Source organism: Echiichthys vipera (assembly GCF_963691815.1).
Source record: "Echiichthys vipera genome assembly, chromosome: X".
Classification (NCBI taxonomy): Eukaryota; Metazoa; Chordata; class Actinopteri; order Perciformes; family Trachinidae; genus Echiichthys; species Echiichthys vipera.
In genome coordinates this window covers 41,237,756-41,255,299 of record NC_139825.1, presented here as the reverse complement: position 1 = coordinate 41,255,299, position 17,544 = coordinate 41,237,756, and the positions used below count along the sequence as shown (strand labels likewise).

At 44.4% G+C, this 17,544-nt stretch overlaps 1 protein-coding gene across 1 annotated transcript in view; it reads left to right on the top strand.

Annotated features, from left to right (window-relative positions):
* Window positions 1-17,544, top strand: part of shq1 (SHQ1, H/ACA ribonucleoprotein assembly factor) — a 44,391-nt gene that overhangs the window by 15,343 nt on the left and 11,504 nt on the right. Inside the window, exons 9-11 of the mRNA XM_083938744.1 lie at window positions 2,518-2,571; window positions 8,415-8,538; window positions 12,479-12,599. Of these exons, the coding sequence (XP_083794870.1) occupies window positions 2,518-2,571; window positions 8,415-8,538; window positions 12,479-12,599 (299 nt within the window). The remainder of the gene's footprint in view (window positions 1-2,517; window positions 2,572-8,414; window positions 8,539-12,478; window positions 12,600-17,544) is intronic.

Below are 17,544 nucleotides of genomic sequence, written 5' to 3'. Positions count from 1 at the left end.
TAGCTCTACCGCTCAGGCTAACAGAACAAGTTACTTGATAAATGGGAGTGAGGGTCCTTTGTCTCTAGTGGAGATTACACCGGCTCAGGGAGTCGAGTGCAGGCACTCCTGTGTCTCTAGTGGAGATTACACCGGCTATGATATGAAATAAAGTTTGAAAAAAAAAAACAACCTGAAAAAAACACCATCTCGTCAAGTGGAGTGCAGGCACTCCTGTGTTTCTAGCGAGGATTACACTGGCTCCGGGACTGAAGTGCAGGCATCCAGCATTTATGATCTATGATTTAAGATGATATTCAACACAGTACCATGCTCATAGACTGTAAAACACAGACCCTCATGGTCCGAATCCTCCTGGGGCTCCAGATTAGCATCTAGTGTAGGTGCCATCGAGAGCAGGCTGTATTGCAAGTCATGGTGCAAATGCAGTTATTTAATTAGCATAACAGAGCTAACGTTTACACGGTGTTTTCCTAAGCCATGTGTTTGTACAGTTGATCGAAGAGCAAACCATCTTGTCACTTATGATAACACCATCACATGAATGACCACAGTCGAGATCGAGATGGCGGAGTTAGTGTGCTAATCCGGAAAATCAGCCTCAAGAGGCTGCGTCCCTAATTATTCATAAACTTTAACTTCCAATAAAATAAAAACTAGTCTGTTACAATAATATTTGTCATGGAGATATGACCTAAACATACAGACGAGAATGTTTATGTAAACAAGCCCTAAATAGGTTTAATTATGCTGTGAAAAACGGCCTGTTTAACATGGGGGTCAATGAGAAACTAGTCTATTGTGCAAACTACTCCTACTGGACACTCTGAGAACTGCAGTTTTTGCACTTCCGTATTGGATCAACGAGGAAGTCGCTGTGGTGGGGGCTTGGTTATGACTTGGCCTCCCCACTCTGCGCCAGTGGCTTTTACCCCGGAAATAGAATATACTAGTGAGCAACAGCGCCAAATGCAACATTAAAAAACAATACAAGCTTTTAGATTTGGGAGCTGCAATGCCTCCAGGGACAAGACCCTGCAGCCAAGCAGCAACTTCAGGGGCTGGAAAATGAAGCCAACACGGAAGTGCCCTGTTCCTTGAAAAGCCACAACAGTTGGCTCCAAAAGCTGGTCAATCCCACCCCATGTTAAAACCTCCAACTTTACTGCAGAAATAAACATGTTTACACAAAAATTATAGGACAGCTTAAATTATCTGCATAATTAATGGCAGGTTGCTTTGAGTGACTTGTGGGAGCTGTGGCTAATGTGTAGGTTTCATTCAGCCTCAGCTCCATACCTGCTCCACCTCTTTGCCCATTTTTGCATTAACAGGGACCAGGCACAGAGGGTAAGGGGTGGAGTAACAGAGTCAGGCACTCCCAAGATGACAACGGCTAGAAATGCCCATGCCTGCCACATTTAGTGTCATTTTGGCTCAACCTATAGGTGACGTCATGGAGACTTCATCCATATATTATACATATCAGTGGTGCCTCCTCCCAGGACATTTGCGGCACCCGCCTTGCCTACAAAACCAGTAGCATTGCGCATGACCCCACCCATCCCTCACACAGCCTCTTCACTCTCCTGCCATCTGTGAGAAGATCCTGGAGCCCCCGTCCCTGGTCCTCTAGAACGGGTAACAGCTTCATGCATCAGGCTGTCAGAATGCTGAACTATCTCCCCTCTGCCTCCAAACAATCTGGACTGTAACTTACCCATCCCACACAGCCACACAACACCAGCCATAATAACTTTGCTTACACACACACACACACACACACACACACACACACACACACACACACACACACACACACACACACACACACACACACACACTACATTCAGCACTAGCTACTTTGTACAGAACACTACAAAAAAATAACTGGAATATTACTTGGACATCCTTTCATTTCTATTTTCTTTTTTGTTGTTGTTCTTGATGTTTTTTTTGTTTTACTTTCTTCAAATCCTTGTTTTTTTTTTTTCCCACACTTGAATAATGTCATCCTCTGAGAGAAACATCATTTAAGTTCCATATGTCCTGTACATTTGTCAGAACTTAAAATTAGGCTGTCTTTGACTTTGAAATTGAAAATACTAAATGCTGGTTGCTTTTTCCTTACATTGTTTCCATTCACTTACTCTACAATAGCTGACTTGGAATCAGTAGGTGGGTCTTCCAGCTCAGGCGTTTTATTTGCACTCACCATAATATGACATATTTGCCAACTATAAACGTATTGTGCTAATCTCACAACATCTTGCTGGCGCCGTATAGCTAAAAGTTTCCAGGGTGGAACTTGCACATGTGAACTCCGGTTTCATGTTACATGCTTCAATCTACATTATGCAGGGCTGCGTGCACCAGACAGTGACCCCCTTACCGTGGCGGTTCGGCACAAATAAATGATTTGTTACAGCCCAGGCTTTTGTCCAAGCAGAATTAATTGCACTGTAAATCCTGTCTTGTTATTGTTGTGGTGATAAGTGGTCCCCTTCCTCCCTGCAGGTAGAGTCACCCTGGACTATCAGAAAACTCAGTGGGACTCTCTGCTGGCTGGAGGTGAGTCATTGTCCTTGTATTGCACAAGAAAATAAGATAAGCTGGTTTCACATACCTATTTGTTTGTATAAAAGGGATGATGTACCTATGTAAACATTACTGTAAATGTGCCAGAGCCCTAGTCAAAGACCTATTTTATCTATGGTTCCTGGTCACGTGTCCACTGAGTCCTTACCTTCAAGGGGAGCTCCACTGAGCTAACACATCGAAGTGTGTCTACAGGTCTTGGGAAAAACTATTTCTTCACTCTTTTTAAAAACTTTTAAACTTTTTAAAAAACTTTCTTAACTTCTATTCTCATTTGTTCATCCTGTTTCTTCACCCTAACTTCTGTGAAGTTCTGCCCTCTACAATGAGGTTACTTTCAATTGTTTTTCGTGGTTTTTGTTGAGTTGTTTTTATCAATGCCGCTTCCACTGGGACACGCTTCCTTTGTTTACTCTGGAGAAAAGCTGATCACACTAATGCTGATATTCCACCCGAACTCTGGAGAAACTCTGGAGAAACTCTGGAGAAAAACACACGGGGGACGCAGAGGTGGGAAGCAACGTCAGAGCAATAGAGGAGGGTCGAGACGCGATGGGCTTATGGAGAGGAGAAGATTTAAGCCATGTCTCCCCTCTGTTGTTATGGATGATGTACAGTCTCTGTACAACAAAATTAATAAACTAACGGCCCTAATGCAGAGCCACCTGGAGTACCGTGAGTGCAGTCTAATGTGTTTCACGGAGACATTGCTGCAGAGGGACATTACAGACAAGAACGTCTCTGTGGATGGCTTCCACACCATTCGGGCTGACCGGGATTGCACCGAGAGTGGTAAGTGGAAAGGAGGGGGGTTTGCCGTTCTAGTAAACGTCAGATGGTGTTATCTGGTCATATCACCATTAAAGAACAGCTCTGTAGCCCGGATGTTGAACTGCTGGCTGTTGGACTCTGTTGGACCATACCGTCTGCCTAGAGAGATCCCACATGTCATCACTGTTGTTCTGTTCATCCCTCCCTCTGCAAACCCGTCATCTGCATGCAGCATCATACTCACCACCATCTCCAGACTCAACACCCCAGTGCTTTTATCATCTTGTCGGGAGACTTCAACCATGTCACCTTGGATAGAGTTCTGCTGACCTTCCAAAAGTACATGAGCTGTCCTACCAGAAAAGGGGAGGACTCTGGACCTGATGTATGCTAACATTAAGGATGCATACATCTCCTCTTCTCTCCCCCCTCTGGGCAGGTCAGATCATAACCTGGTTCACCTCAAACCCTGCTATATGCCTCTGGTGAAGAGGAAGCCTACGACCACAAGGACTGTGAGGAGGCCGTCTGAGGAGGCTTATGAGACACTGCAGGGCTGCTTTGAAGTGACTGACTGGCCTGCATTTTGTGAGCCGCACAGGGAGGACATCAATGGGCTCACTGAGTGCATCACGGACTACATACATTTTTGCGTGGGCTGCAATGTCCCAGCTCGGACTGTAACCTGCTACACCAACAACAAACCCTGGATCAACAAACCCTAGATCACCAAGGATATTAAAGGCGCACTCACACTGTCCGTACCGTGCCCCGTGCTTAACGGTACTTAGCCTGCACCTCCAGAGGATCCCTGTGCTGTGAAAGACATCCTGCCTCGTGTCTGTGCCAAAGACGTCGCGTCCCAGTGGCCCTCAAGACTACCTTGACGTCTTGCATCATGCAGACCATGGAGAGACTCGTCCTGGAGCATGGCCTATGGTCAGGCCCTATATATTTAGTTGCTAGCTGTTAGCCTGCAGCCATATTATCTGCCAAGGGAGTTCAATCACGTGATCACCGTCTGTGTTTACATCCCTCGAGAGCGGACACAGCCACTGCCTGTGACAAGATCCACTCAGTCACTGCAAGGCTGCAGACACAGCACCCTAAGGCATTTATGATCATCTCTGGGCATTTTAACCACACAACTTTGGACTCTACTTAGACTGTCCCACCAGAAGGAACAGGACAATTGATCTCCTGCATGCTAATGTAAGGGATGCATATCCCCCTGGGGAAGTCTGATCACAACCTGTTTTACCTACAGCCACCTTATACCCCCCTGGTCCAAAAACAGCCTATGACAACTCGCACCTTCAGGAGGTGGTCCCCGGAGATGGAAAGGGCCCTGAGAGACTGCTACAACACCACAGTCTGGCATGTGCTGATCGACCCGCACGGTGAGGACATAGAGGGGATGACACATTGTCTGACGGAGTACATGAACTTCTGTGCAAACGTTGTCTCCCCTGTCAAGACTGTCCGCTATTACCCTAATAATAAGCCGTGGATAACGTGGGAAGTTAAGGCTGTCCTCAACAAGAAGAAGGCTGCCTTCAGGGACAGGGACAGGGAGGCCATGAAGGCAGCACAGCAGGAGGTGGGAAGTTGTGAGGACCATCACAGGTCACAACACAAATAAAATAGATAAATATAGAGGACAGAAGGTAAGGAGTGGGAGCCACTCACTGTGCAACTAATAATCTACTCTTACAAACCTGGACACTTATCTTCTTCTTTTTTGTGCAATAACTTTATCCACTACAATATTGCTGCTCATTTCTGTCATATACAGTTGTACATATTTTATCTTATACACTTCCTCTACATTTAACTTATCTGATTTAACCTTCTGTGTAACCTTATTTGACCTGTTTTCTTACATCTACCTCACATATATAAGAGTTTATTTCTTACTGTTTATTGTTTTTTTTATACTTTCTGTATTTATTTACTAAAAGTTTACTGGTTATCCTTTACTGTATTTTTTTTATACCTCCTTTGTGTTTTTTACAAGCTGCTGGAATCTTAATTTCCTTGCGGAAGTCATCCCAAAGGATCAATAAAGAGAAGTCTATGTCTCTATGTAAAAGAGAAAGTAATGAATTCTGCCTTCTTCTGACATTATTCTCTGCAGTTTGTATTTCAGACTTTCAGACAACCTTCATAAAAACATTGTGAGTGCATTGAGCTGTGATTCTTTTAAATTGCAACAATGTGAATATGACTAAGAATGTCATAACAAAAAGCTGCAGATCAGCTCCTCTTTTATTATCCTCTTGTAGTACTCAGACGTGTGGTTGCTTCTGATCATGGCACAGCCATTCACCAAACTTGTTGTGACTGGCAGGTGGATTGGATGTATTACTTCCAGGTTGGATGTGTTATAAAATGATAAGAGACTTAAAGGTTTGGTAGCAGTAATGATGTGTGAAGATGTCTGTTTGACTTTCACACATACACACATGGTTTCACTCTTTGCAAATATGTTGACAATTGCATCAAGGTTTCGATACACATTAGAGACTCAGATTTTCCAGACAACTCCATCGCTGATATTTACTCTGAAGTTAACTGATGGGCTGATAATGGGTGCATTTAGGGCAAGTGGTTTAAAGGATCTCCACAGGTATCATTTTACTTTTTGAAGTATGTCAGTATACCAGACATTAGAATGGGTCTCTACATGCGTCTTGAGTGACCACTTGTGTTCAGATCTCACATCCCCTCTCAGTATATGACTATAAACACATCATTTTGTTTGCAAAAAATCTATTGCAGTTTCTTGTTTGTTTTTTTTACCAGTGGGAGGTCTAGTGTGAATTAAAAGGAGAAGGAAATCCAAACAATAGAGACTGGTCTATTCCTGGGCATGTTCCAGGCAACTAAATTGTCCAAGATGTTTGACGCATTCATAATATTTCTTTTGGCTTTTTCTAAATTTTCAGACATTGTGGACAAAGTCAACTTACACAATTTGAAAATGTCACTTGAGTAGGTTGTTCTTCAATGTTGCCCAGACAACCTCTGAATGGGGTCTGAGCAATCAGATCTCAATGTGTCTTGTTTACCTAAAGCTGTCCACTTGTGATTGGACGCCCAAAACACTTGTTAATGCCAAGTCAGAACAGTTAATGAAGGCTGCACCATGTCTCTTTCTGTAGACCAGTAGTGGTCCTCAATTCCTCTGTTGTATTTTTTCTTATTATTGTTAGTGTTCAAGAGAGTTGTGAGTTGTTGTTGTTGTTGCCAGTTGTTTCATGCTTTCAGTGACAACAGTTGTGCGTGAACACATACATCTGCCTAATTTGAGTTCACGCTACGCTACAGATGTGTTCTAGAGAGTCCTCATTAAATGTAGGGTATGCATACATAGTCACCACTTGTGATCAAATCATTTTAACTACAAACATGTCATAATTTGTACATGACCAAACCAGTCTCTTGCTTTTCCTTGAATTTGCCCAGATCTTGACCACAGTTTGAGGGCGCGCTCACACTATCCTCCCGGACCGAGACCCGGACTTTAGGGTACTTGTCCCCCCTCCCTCTCCCTCCCGCGCCCCAGCCCCGTTTGTACTCACACTACCAGGGCCTCGGCCAATGCTTCTTGCTGTCCACACGCCTTCAAGCCGTAAGACGTCACACGCATTGATCGCGTGTGTGTGGCTTTGTTTACAAATCTTTCCACAGACCTCGGAGTTTTTGTGCGTCTTGACGACTGTTTTTGAATATTTTCATCCGACCAAATCTGCAGTAAACACAACGTGAACCTTTCACCACCATTGTTGTTGTTGTTAAATGTCCGCGCATGGTCCGTCCTTCTATTTACATGTCCGAACAGGCGGACATAACGCTACTGCCGTAGGGCTCGTGCTCGTGCTCGTGCGCGTACACGTGCGCACGCTCGTGCTCGTACATGTGCAAACGGCTCCGCTAAAGCCCACCTCTTTCAAGCGGGCCGTGGCGGCCCAGCTGGCCCCAGTTGAGCGCGGAGCGGGTGCGCTCACACTACTTAAAGGTACTAGACTTTAGCTGAAAAACCGGTTTTGGCCGCGGCCAAAAGGATAGTGTGAGCACGCTCTGAGAGTGTAGTTTTCCTGCTGTGCCGACAGTTGAGTGGAGAACAGTCTCCACCTGCCTAGCAGCCCTTTACTGCTCATCAGTCAGTCAGCAGAGCTGTCAGCTCCTATTGACAAGCCACCTCTCTCTATTCGCTGCACCGTGCCTCCTTCTCCTCCTCTTCCCTTCACCTTGTGCTCTTCAATAGATTCCTTTCTGTCTTTGACTGCCGGTCTGGTCTGTCTGTGTGTCACTGCTGATATCAGCTCTGCGTCCTCACTCCATTCTCCCCCTCTGCTGTCTCTTTTTATGCTCTCAGTGTCTATCTCTCTTCCCTCACTTATGTCTTACACCCCCCCCCCCCCTGCGCGCGCGCGCAACACCACCTTATCCCACCCCTCTCCCTCTCCTCTCTCCATCTGCTGCATGTTTACTTGTCCTCAGTCGACTGCGCTGGTGTGACTGTGAGCCCCCTCCCCGCAGCAGCAGACCTTATTTACACTCCTGCTAAACAAGCCCAAGGGAGAGCATGATCCCAGATGACACGCACACGCGAGCTCGCAACACATCCTTAACAAGACACAAAGAAAAGAACAGAAAGAAACATGAGATAAAAATCTCTTTCTGTCTCCAGGCTGTGTCCACTGATGCAGAGAAACTCTGAGAGTGAAGGCAGTGATTAAAGAGAAGCAGCAATTAACAAGCCAGGGCTGCAGAGGTGTTTAACAGTTGTGAGCCCCTATTTAGCCAGCTCAATAAATGCAGAGTTGTTAAAAGTAATTAGCACACCAGCGCCTGCAATGCACACCAATGGGAGCCAGTCGTAGGAAAAGGACAGAATGAAAAATGATTGGGCCGAAATATTGGCTGAACCATCCCTTTACCGTCAGTTGCTGCTCCATTTCTGTCTCTTATTGAATAAAAAAACATGGTCTGTTTTTGTGCCTGAGAGGTTTCTGAGTTTGATGTTCTCTGCTTTGCAGACGTACAGCTCCTTGCAAGATGTCCTAGTGTCGTTCGGACGGAGGGTTTTGTGCTACCCACTCTACAGACACTTTTCCATGGTGTCCGCGGCTGTTGGTGACACAGCAAAAATTCTGCAGTCAGGTGAGGTGCCAAGAAGCTCCCCCCCCCCCCCCACCAACAAACACACTCAAACACACTTACATTGTGAATGAAAAGCTGTTTTCTTGGTCTTGCTGTTGTCATTGTTGAGGAGGAGTTCTGCTGGACTTGGGGTGGCTCAAGAGCATTCTGTGTTTGAAAGTAACCAGTATCCACTCCTCCAAGTAAGCAAGACAGTGCCCCCCCCCCACCTCCATCGGGAGCCAAATGGGGATTAGTCGAGAACGGACTGTTGACTTTGATATCTCAAAGCCCAGAGTAATCTTGAAATCAAAAGCCCCCACGGACAGATGAAACTTGGCAGTGTAAACACACTCAGGATGTGTGCGTGCTAAGATTATCCAGCTTGTGATGATTTTAACGCTGGTAAATGACAGCAAATTAAAGGCCTTTTAAGCTCCAGATTAGCATTTCCGCGCCTCATTAAGTAGGAAGATGAGCTGATCATAGAGCCAGGCAAACAGCAGTTGGAGTCACTCATTCCCCTCACTTTTTTTTTTACCTCAAACAGTTTCTCTACGAGATTTCTCATTTTAACCATGAGCCTCAAAACATCCTGCCCTAACTCTTCTTCCCGTTTTTGTTAAAACAGCCAACCCATTAGAGGCTATGTTTATTTGTCAATTTATTAAGGGTAAAAAGCTACTATGTCACTATGGTTTTTCACTCACGACTCACAACCTTCATTATTTGTAAGCATTAGGGAAGTATAAGTAATAGGGCTCGTCCTTAATGAACTGTAGCCCCTACAGTAATTCTGCCTGGCGTATGTCTGAGGGTGGGTTTCCTCCCAGCATTACTTTACGCAATAATTAATTTGTCAGGATAAAGCAAATGGAAATGCATGCTCCATATTTGAGGCACTTCCTTTAAGTGGCCGTGAAGGCAAACACTCATAGGTATTAGCAAAACAAACCCATTAACAGCAGCGCACAGGTTAAGGCCTCCGAGGAAATGTAATCCGGGGGTAAATATTTGAACAGCCCTCAGGAAGCAGGTGGAGGAGCTCCTTGAGAATACTCACCACGCTGCCAAAGTGACTGTAACTAAAGAGCTACTAGGCAGGTACAGAAGAGTGAGAGGAGGGGGCCTTGAGTTAAGAAGTGTGGGGGAGGACCTCTGGGTCATGATGCTTTCATGATCATACTGGCAGGACAAGAAAAGAAATGTCAGATGTGGTCCTCTGTTGCAGATCCATCCACCATGCATTTCTGCCGTCATTCATTCAGGCACACTTTGCACTGGTCATGGAATTCTTCTGGAATTGTGATAGGGCAATCACATCTTAGGTCATAAGGACTCATACCTGGTTATGGGAAATGAAAGAAGACCTATAACCAGAGCAGGATGTGAACACTTTAAGTTTGTAGCCCTGTTGGGTGGGATGCATGTATTGTGTGCATGTGTGACAGAGGAAAAAGGAAAAAACTGAGTGAAAGGGAAAGTATGAAAGAAGCTATCTTATTTTGGAGACTACAATATGTGCATTTGTTTACAATAGATGTATCGCACTAGATTGTGATGGCAGTGGTCATGGTTGAAATTCCCTAGTACATTAGACCTGACACTAGCTGAAGATCTGCCTCTCCTGCCTTTTAAAAAACATCAGCAGCAGCAAAATAAGACAAACATGGAACTCTTCCTGAAGAGTGAGAAAAGGGCATACTTCTTTAAAAATGGAGAAATGTCGTTCATCTAAGTAAAAAATAAACAACAACTTTAATTCTCACAAGTACTATTCCCTCTACTATTTATTGCATCAATGGAGCCACTAGGGGCCCTGTCTTCAGCTGAAAATGCTGGGCGCTTTTCTTAAAATGCCCAGCTGGGATTGCTTGAGATGACTTTTTAGGCGCAGTGTTTTTTCAACCAAAATGCTTTGGATGCATCTGGTTGCTATAAAACGGAATATCGGTGGAAGTAAAAATGTCAGCATGTGATGTACTTGCTCTGGCCCTTGCTCTGGATGAATTGAAGGCTGAAGCATATAGTTAGAGAGGACAGACCAATGGGTCTATGTGGCCAGCAGTATCTATTTCTCCTCTGTTGTTGTTGTTGTTCAGCACTTGTACATGTAGGATAAGATGGTTGCGCTTTATGGTATCTGCCCTGTTTTTTTACAAGTCCTGAATTTGAGGGCAGAGTTCCCTGCATACGATCCAGTACTGAAATGAGAACCAAATGTTTGTTTAAAGGTTTTCCTCACTGCAAGTGTGCTGTTTATTTTGATTGGGCTGGAATGTCTGGACAATGCCAACCAGCTCTGCAGAGGTGGAGAGGAGAATTTTCTCGTGCCCTCGTGAATTTTTCAACTATTTATACTGCTGATTTGAAGGAGAAGTGCCCTGGCAGTTTGGCTTGTTGTACGCTTCAGGGGAAAGTGATTTGTCAGAATAACAAATGGAGTTTCTGCTTGATGCATTTGTGGAGTTGAAAGCAGCAGCAAGCTTGCTAAAATGATCTCAAAACATATTTCCAGAGTCTGTGTGCAGGTGTCGACCATAAACAATGTCATATGCATTGTAACAAAAGACTGACAAACAAAGAGACAAATTGAGCAGAAAAAATAACCTTGTTGACAGAGAAAATGATTTGTTTATGTTCTTTATATGATATTTTAGCAAACCTCTTTGATTACCTCCTGTTTTACACATAGATGGTGTTGTAGTGTGACATAGCAGAGTGTCATCTCTTTGCAGTCCCAACATATTTTATTTTCAGCATGAACAATGATAGCCTTACTCAATATCTTAGCAAAACATGTATGTATGTATGTGTGTATGTATGTATGTATGAGTATGTTGATCTAAGTTGTGCTGCATGCGTGCACCAGCATGTATGTGGTATCTACAGTATATAACTATGCAGACAGTTGCAGCTTTTTGTGCAAATGTTTTGAGATATTTATCTTGATTTCTGCAGCCTCCAACCCATTCCCATGCAGGTGGATGGAATGTGGCTAATGATGAAAATAATGAATGAATGTGCTCTCTCTCTATGAATGAATGTGCTCTCTCTCTCTCTCTCTCTCTCTCTCTCTCTATATATATATATATATATATATGTTTAAAGTTTTGCTGATTCAAACAGTATGCTTCAACACAGTAGATTTGTCCATGTGTCATACTGCATACCAACTCCAAGTAGGTTTTGAGCAGCAAAATTAAATGTACTGTGTGTTCAAAGGCTTAAGGTGTGGGTGTCAAATCCATACTATATAATTGTCATTGTCAAGATTGCACCTAAGTTATACGCTCTTGTTTGCTCGACTCCCTCAGGGATCAAAAGAAAGCTTTGACAAGTTGATACCCTTCATTTAAGACCAGATGTGATTTTGAGATGTGCTAGCCAAAAATAGACACATTTAAAAAGATTCAAGCTATGTAGTATAGTGACCTGTATTGGGCCAAATGTCATGCACAATTGGAACAAAACACTCAGGTTCATTACTTTGTTGGTTTGAATTATTGATGTCTGTAAAAGAAATTAAAATCAGTCCCTCAGGTTTATCAGATCACAAGCAAAATGGGCAGACTTGAATGGCTGTCAAGTGGAAAATCTTAAAAAAACATTTAGTGCTATTTTTGACACATCAAGGCAAACACAGTTTTGACAGAAAGTCTGAGCACAACCACCATTAAATTGACAGATTGAATGCCCAAAATAGTTTTTGTCTCTTTTGTCTCAGACGAACCACTTCTTAACCAGGAACTCTTCTTAAACTGTATGGATCAAATTACTCTGCAGCTTGCTGGGATTTTCCTGTGATCCTGTACCATGGCTTTTATGTATGGAACAATGACTGCAAGCCTTTAGATGCACGTGGTCTCTGCCAGCAGCTGGAGTGCATTGTCATCCTTAATACCGAGCGTGAATAACACTGTTTTTCCATTTGCATGCCACGGTGTGTTTCTGTGCCCAGGGAAAGCCTGTGTCCTCAAATGCCTGCTGGATATTCATAAAGTGTTCCGAGAGAACGACCCAGTCTACATACTAAACGATCTCTACATCACAGACTACTGCATCTGGATCCAGAGGGTCAAGTAAGTAAACCATCACACACGCACACTTCAGAGACTTTTTGTTAGAGAATTTCCTTCAGATCCGAGAAAAGGTGCAACTCAGCTCCCGTGATGCATCAGTGCTTTAGAGGAGAGGATTAGACGTGTCATTTGTCACAGCAGGGACAATTGAATGACCAGGCCAGCGAGAGATGCAATCCACTCGTCTCCATTGTCATGTGTCAAAAGTACCATCAGTGAGTCTTAGACTGTGCCCTAATAGCATGCAAGCATCTAACTATCGCATAACACCAGCAGAATGCTAATGTGTTTAACTAGGAGCCAGCACTTCACAGAGGCTTCCATCTCCCCAAAGCTCCACCCTGCATCACATACTGTATACACACAATCATGCACACATGCACTGGTACTCATTTCCTCTAAGATGCCTCTGGTTTTACCTTATTTGCCCCTTTTTAGCTACAACACATTTATTTAGGTTTTGGTAGTATATTGAGGAGGTCTCGTATTGATAACTCTTCATTTCAACTTCATGATGAAGCAATTATTTGTGTATTGTGGCGCTTCCAACATGCTCGACAAGAATAAATAGAAACGGGGCCTCTGACAAAAGTTCAGCTTAAAACGGTGTGCTACGTCAAATTAAATTGTTGCTGTCGCTTGCTCATGTCGCATGCTGTTAGAAAACAGTGTCAAGAGTCAGTAACACTCAGCTGGTCCTCTCTGTATGCAACTTTTAAAGGTTCAATGATGTTCCTCTGCTACCTCCTGTGGGCATGTGCAAAATGGAAAACAACCATTCAGATCAAAAGAGTCTCTGACACAGTGTCAATGGCTGCTTGTGAACTCCGATCAAACTGTGAAACTAGGCAGCACAGATTAAATATGAATCAATAATCTGTTACTGTATTGCCTATTTCTCACCTCAAATGTTTTCAGAAACATCTTTAAGGGTACTGTTTAGCTGTAAAATGACAAAGCTTGTTCGGGCCAGTGGGCAGTTCTTCGTTTCACTGGGTCAGCTACTGCAGCTAAACAGTACACTAAAAAAAAGAACATTTGAGGTGAGAAATAGACAATACAGTAACAGATTCTTGATTCATGTATGATCAGCGCTGCCAAGTTTGATCGGAGCTCATGAGCAGTCATTGACACTGGCTGTTTTCCGTTGTAGGTACAGTTGAAACTTGCAGATGCCATTAGGAGCACCGGGAGGAACAGAGGAACTTAATTTTTTTAAGTAATACTTTCAGGATATAGTGTCAGTTTAGGGAAATAGACAAAAACATATTTTCCTAAAAGTTACCTACTGAACCTTCAAGAGCACACACGTGTGTGCTGGGGTTTCTCATATCTTCTGCACTCACATCGCAAGCAAAACACGCAAAATCTGCACGTTCTCTACAAATGACATTGTACCGATGGCTTTCTCTTTTGGCGAGTATATATTTTACAATTACTTACACATTTCAAATGTGTGCCTGCAAGCACATTACTCAGTAATGAGCTCTGTTTTACTCTTGGCCAGGGTTCAGCCAAGTGGTGTGTTTGCCTTGAAAAAGCCCAGTTGAAAAATGTGTGCCTGATGTTGTAGGCTCGGCGCCCAGATGCAGACACGATAAAAGGTCTGCAGGGATTTAGTGCCCCCACCCCTCCCCTCACATTTTCATTTCTAAATTTTTTCATCAGAAATCTTGATATTTGAACATAAAATATTGTAATCTTAATGGGTGTGAAAGATGGCTTTCTTAGAAGACACACTTGTACTTTTAAAGGCTCTCTGTCGTATTGTGTAAGCACACAGAGCTTCTGAAGCTCTGTCAACTCACTGAAAAACTCAATCAGTCCCTTCTCGGCTGAATCGCACCGGAGCACTGCCTCCTCTCTCTGCTCCTCCTCTCTGTTACCCTGTTGTACATTGGAACTAAATGTCAGCTTGACCTAACGTGCGGACTCCTACTACACTCTGTATCGATCATTAACTGGATTAGCCTGTGCCCCCGTAGTGGCGCCCTGTGATTGAATTGTTACATTTTCCTTTTTTGTTAAGTTTTTTTTCCTTAGTAAAGGAAGCTTGATGTATCCTCTCCTATAAGCTGTCACGTTGTCAAAAACACATTTGAATTTGTAAAACCACTTCTATCTCCAACCACTTGAATGAAATCCATTTCAGTTTCAGTGCTGGTCTTCTTGCTCATACTCAAGAGAAAGTCTATGCAATCTTCACAAGTGGTTTCTGAAACTAGGTTCCCGTTTTTGGAGTATGATGTTGAAAGGAGCCTGCAGTCAACATGCAATGCGGAACATGAGTGCAAGGCCTGTTCTCTGAGGTTTCGAACGATCACGGTTTCCACAGACAAACCTCCGCTATCATACATGCGGTTTGTTGTGTCAACACTTTTGTTTCATCTGACAGGTTTGATGACAGATCGTGTTGGCATTGCTTTCTTCAGTGTGAGATATTCCCCTGTGCAGGATTTGTCATCCTCTGCTAAGTGTGTTGCCTCCTGGAGGTGAGCGGTAAGATGAGATGTAATCTGTACACCCGGTGCAATCCCTGTATCTTGTCACTCTGCGCAGCCAACGAGGCAGACGCGATCAGCTGCACATGATGGACGTGGTGATTAATGGATGTTTGTTGGCTGGGGAGGCGGGTGATTTATTTAATCTACTCGCTGTTCCACATGCATTTCTCCTAAAGTTCCTCTGACTGAAGAGACATTGGTCAAATTTACAACCTCATAAAGATTTCACTGTGATTGAAGCCTCAGGGCAGACATCCCCCTTTACTCTGACTAAGAGTCCGGGCAGAACCATGTGCAATGAAATCAAGAGTGCAACCTCAAAGCAAATTGCTTTAAACAATGACATTTACGAGCAAAAATATTCTGTTTTTTGCCTTGTTCTGAAAAGGAAAATAATCCTACTAGACCGTTTCCATGGCTAATGAAAATTAATTCCACTATTGCCGTTTACATGCAGCTGTCAAAATAGGATTTTTTTCCCCCCCAAAGTTCAGTGGCGTACCTGTTCAACCATGCAAAAGCACCTCCTTGAAATGGTTGAAAAGTAGGTGTGTTACTCTTTTTCCAACCAGAAATGTGGGCTTTTCCTTTGGGCATGCATCTCTGCCCCGGCTTTGCAAACCGTTGGCTGGTTTGTGCACAACGCACAGAGCTCACCATACACAGGCAGGATGCCAGGTGCCACAAACTGTGGTAAAAACCATAACTGAGATAATTATTCAAAATCATAATCAGAAGAATCCGAATCCACTGTATTCGCCATGTATGTGCAAACATTTTTCTCTCCTCTGTGTAAACAATAGACAAAAAATACAAAAAGCACAGAAAAATACTAAATTAAAAACAAATTATTTACCAAAGAAGACAAGATGAAATATATAAATATATACATGTTTAGTGCAAATGGGGATGCAATGACAGGGGGATTATGGGGAGATCAGGGAGACGGGCCGGGGGAAGAAACTGGTGGTCTTGGCATACAGAGCTCTGTAAAATCCCGAACAGGATTGGTGACAAAGCGCACCCCTGGCGGAGGCCAACCCCCACCGGGAACGAATCCGAGGATCCGGACAAAGCTCTCGCTTTGGGTGTACAGAGATTGGATGGCCCACAGAAGTGACCCCCTCACCCCATACTCCCGCAGCACCTCCCACAGTATCTCCCGAAGGACCTGGTCATATGCCTTCTCCAGATCCACAAAACACATGTAGACTGGATGGGCATACTCCCAGGCCCCGTCCAGGATCCTTGCGAGAGTGAAGAGCTGGTCCGTTGTTCCACGTCCAGGACGGAATCCGCATTGTTCCTCTTCAATCTGAGGTTCGACTATAGGACGAACCCTCCTTTCCAGCACCTTGGAGTAGACCAGGGATACTGAGTAGTGTGATACCCCTGTAATTGGCACACACCCTCTGGTCCCCCTTTTTAAATAGGGGAACCACCACCCTGGTCTGCCACTCCCTTGGCACTGTCCTAGACTTCCACGCAATGTTGAAGAGACGGGTCAACCAAGACAGCCGCTCCAAACCCAAAGCTTTCAGCATTTCTGGACGAATCTCATCAATCCCTGGGGCTTTGCCACTGTGGAGTTGTTTGACTACCTCTGTGACTTCCGCCAGAGATATTGACAACAAAAGAGGGCGTGTTAGTCGGATTAAGGAGTTCCTCAAAGTGCTCCTTCCATCGCCCGATTACCTCATCAGCTGAGGTCACCAGTGTCCCGTCCTTACTGTAATCAGCTTGGTCGGTTCCCCATTACTCCTCCTGAGATGTCGAATGATTTTCCAGAAGCACCTTGGTGCAGCCCGAAAGTCCTACTCCATGACTTCTCCGAACTCCTCCCATACCCGCTGCTTTGCCTCTGACACAGCAGAGGCTGCAGCCCTTCTGGCCCGTTGGTACCTTGTAACTGCTGAAGGCCTCCTTCTTCAGTCGGACAGCTTCCCTGACCACCGGTGTCCACCACGGTAGGATTACCGCCGCTTGAGGCACCTAAGTCCTTGAGGCCACAGCTCACCGCTGCAGCTTCAGCAATGGCAGGTTTGAACATTGGCCACTCCGGTTCAATGCCCCCAACCACCACAGGGATGCCAGAAAAGCTCCGCAGGAGGTGTGAGTTGAAGATCTCTCGGACAGGGGCCTCCTCCAGACGTTCCCAGTTCACCCGCACTACTCGTTTGGTCTTACCTGATCCGTCCAGAATCTTCCCCCATCCTCTGACCCAACTCATCACCAGATCAGGTGATCAGTTGACAGCTCTGCCCCTCTCTTCACTTGAGTGTCCAAAACATACAGCCTTAGATCAGATGATACGATCACAAAATCGATCATCGACCTTTGGCCTAGGGTGCTCTGGTACCACGTACACTTATGAGCCTCCTTATGTGTCCGAACATGGTGTTAGTTATAGCCATTCCTCCACTAGCACAGAAGTTTAATAA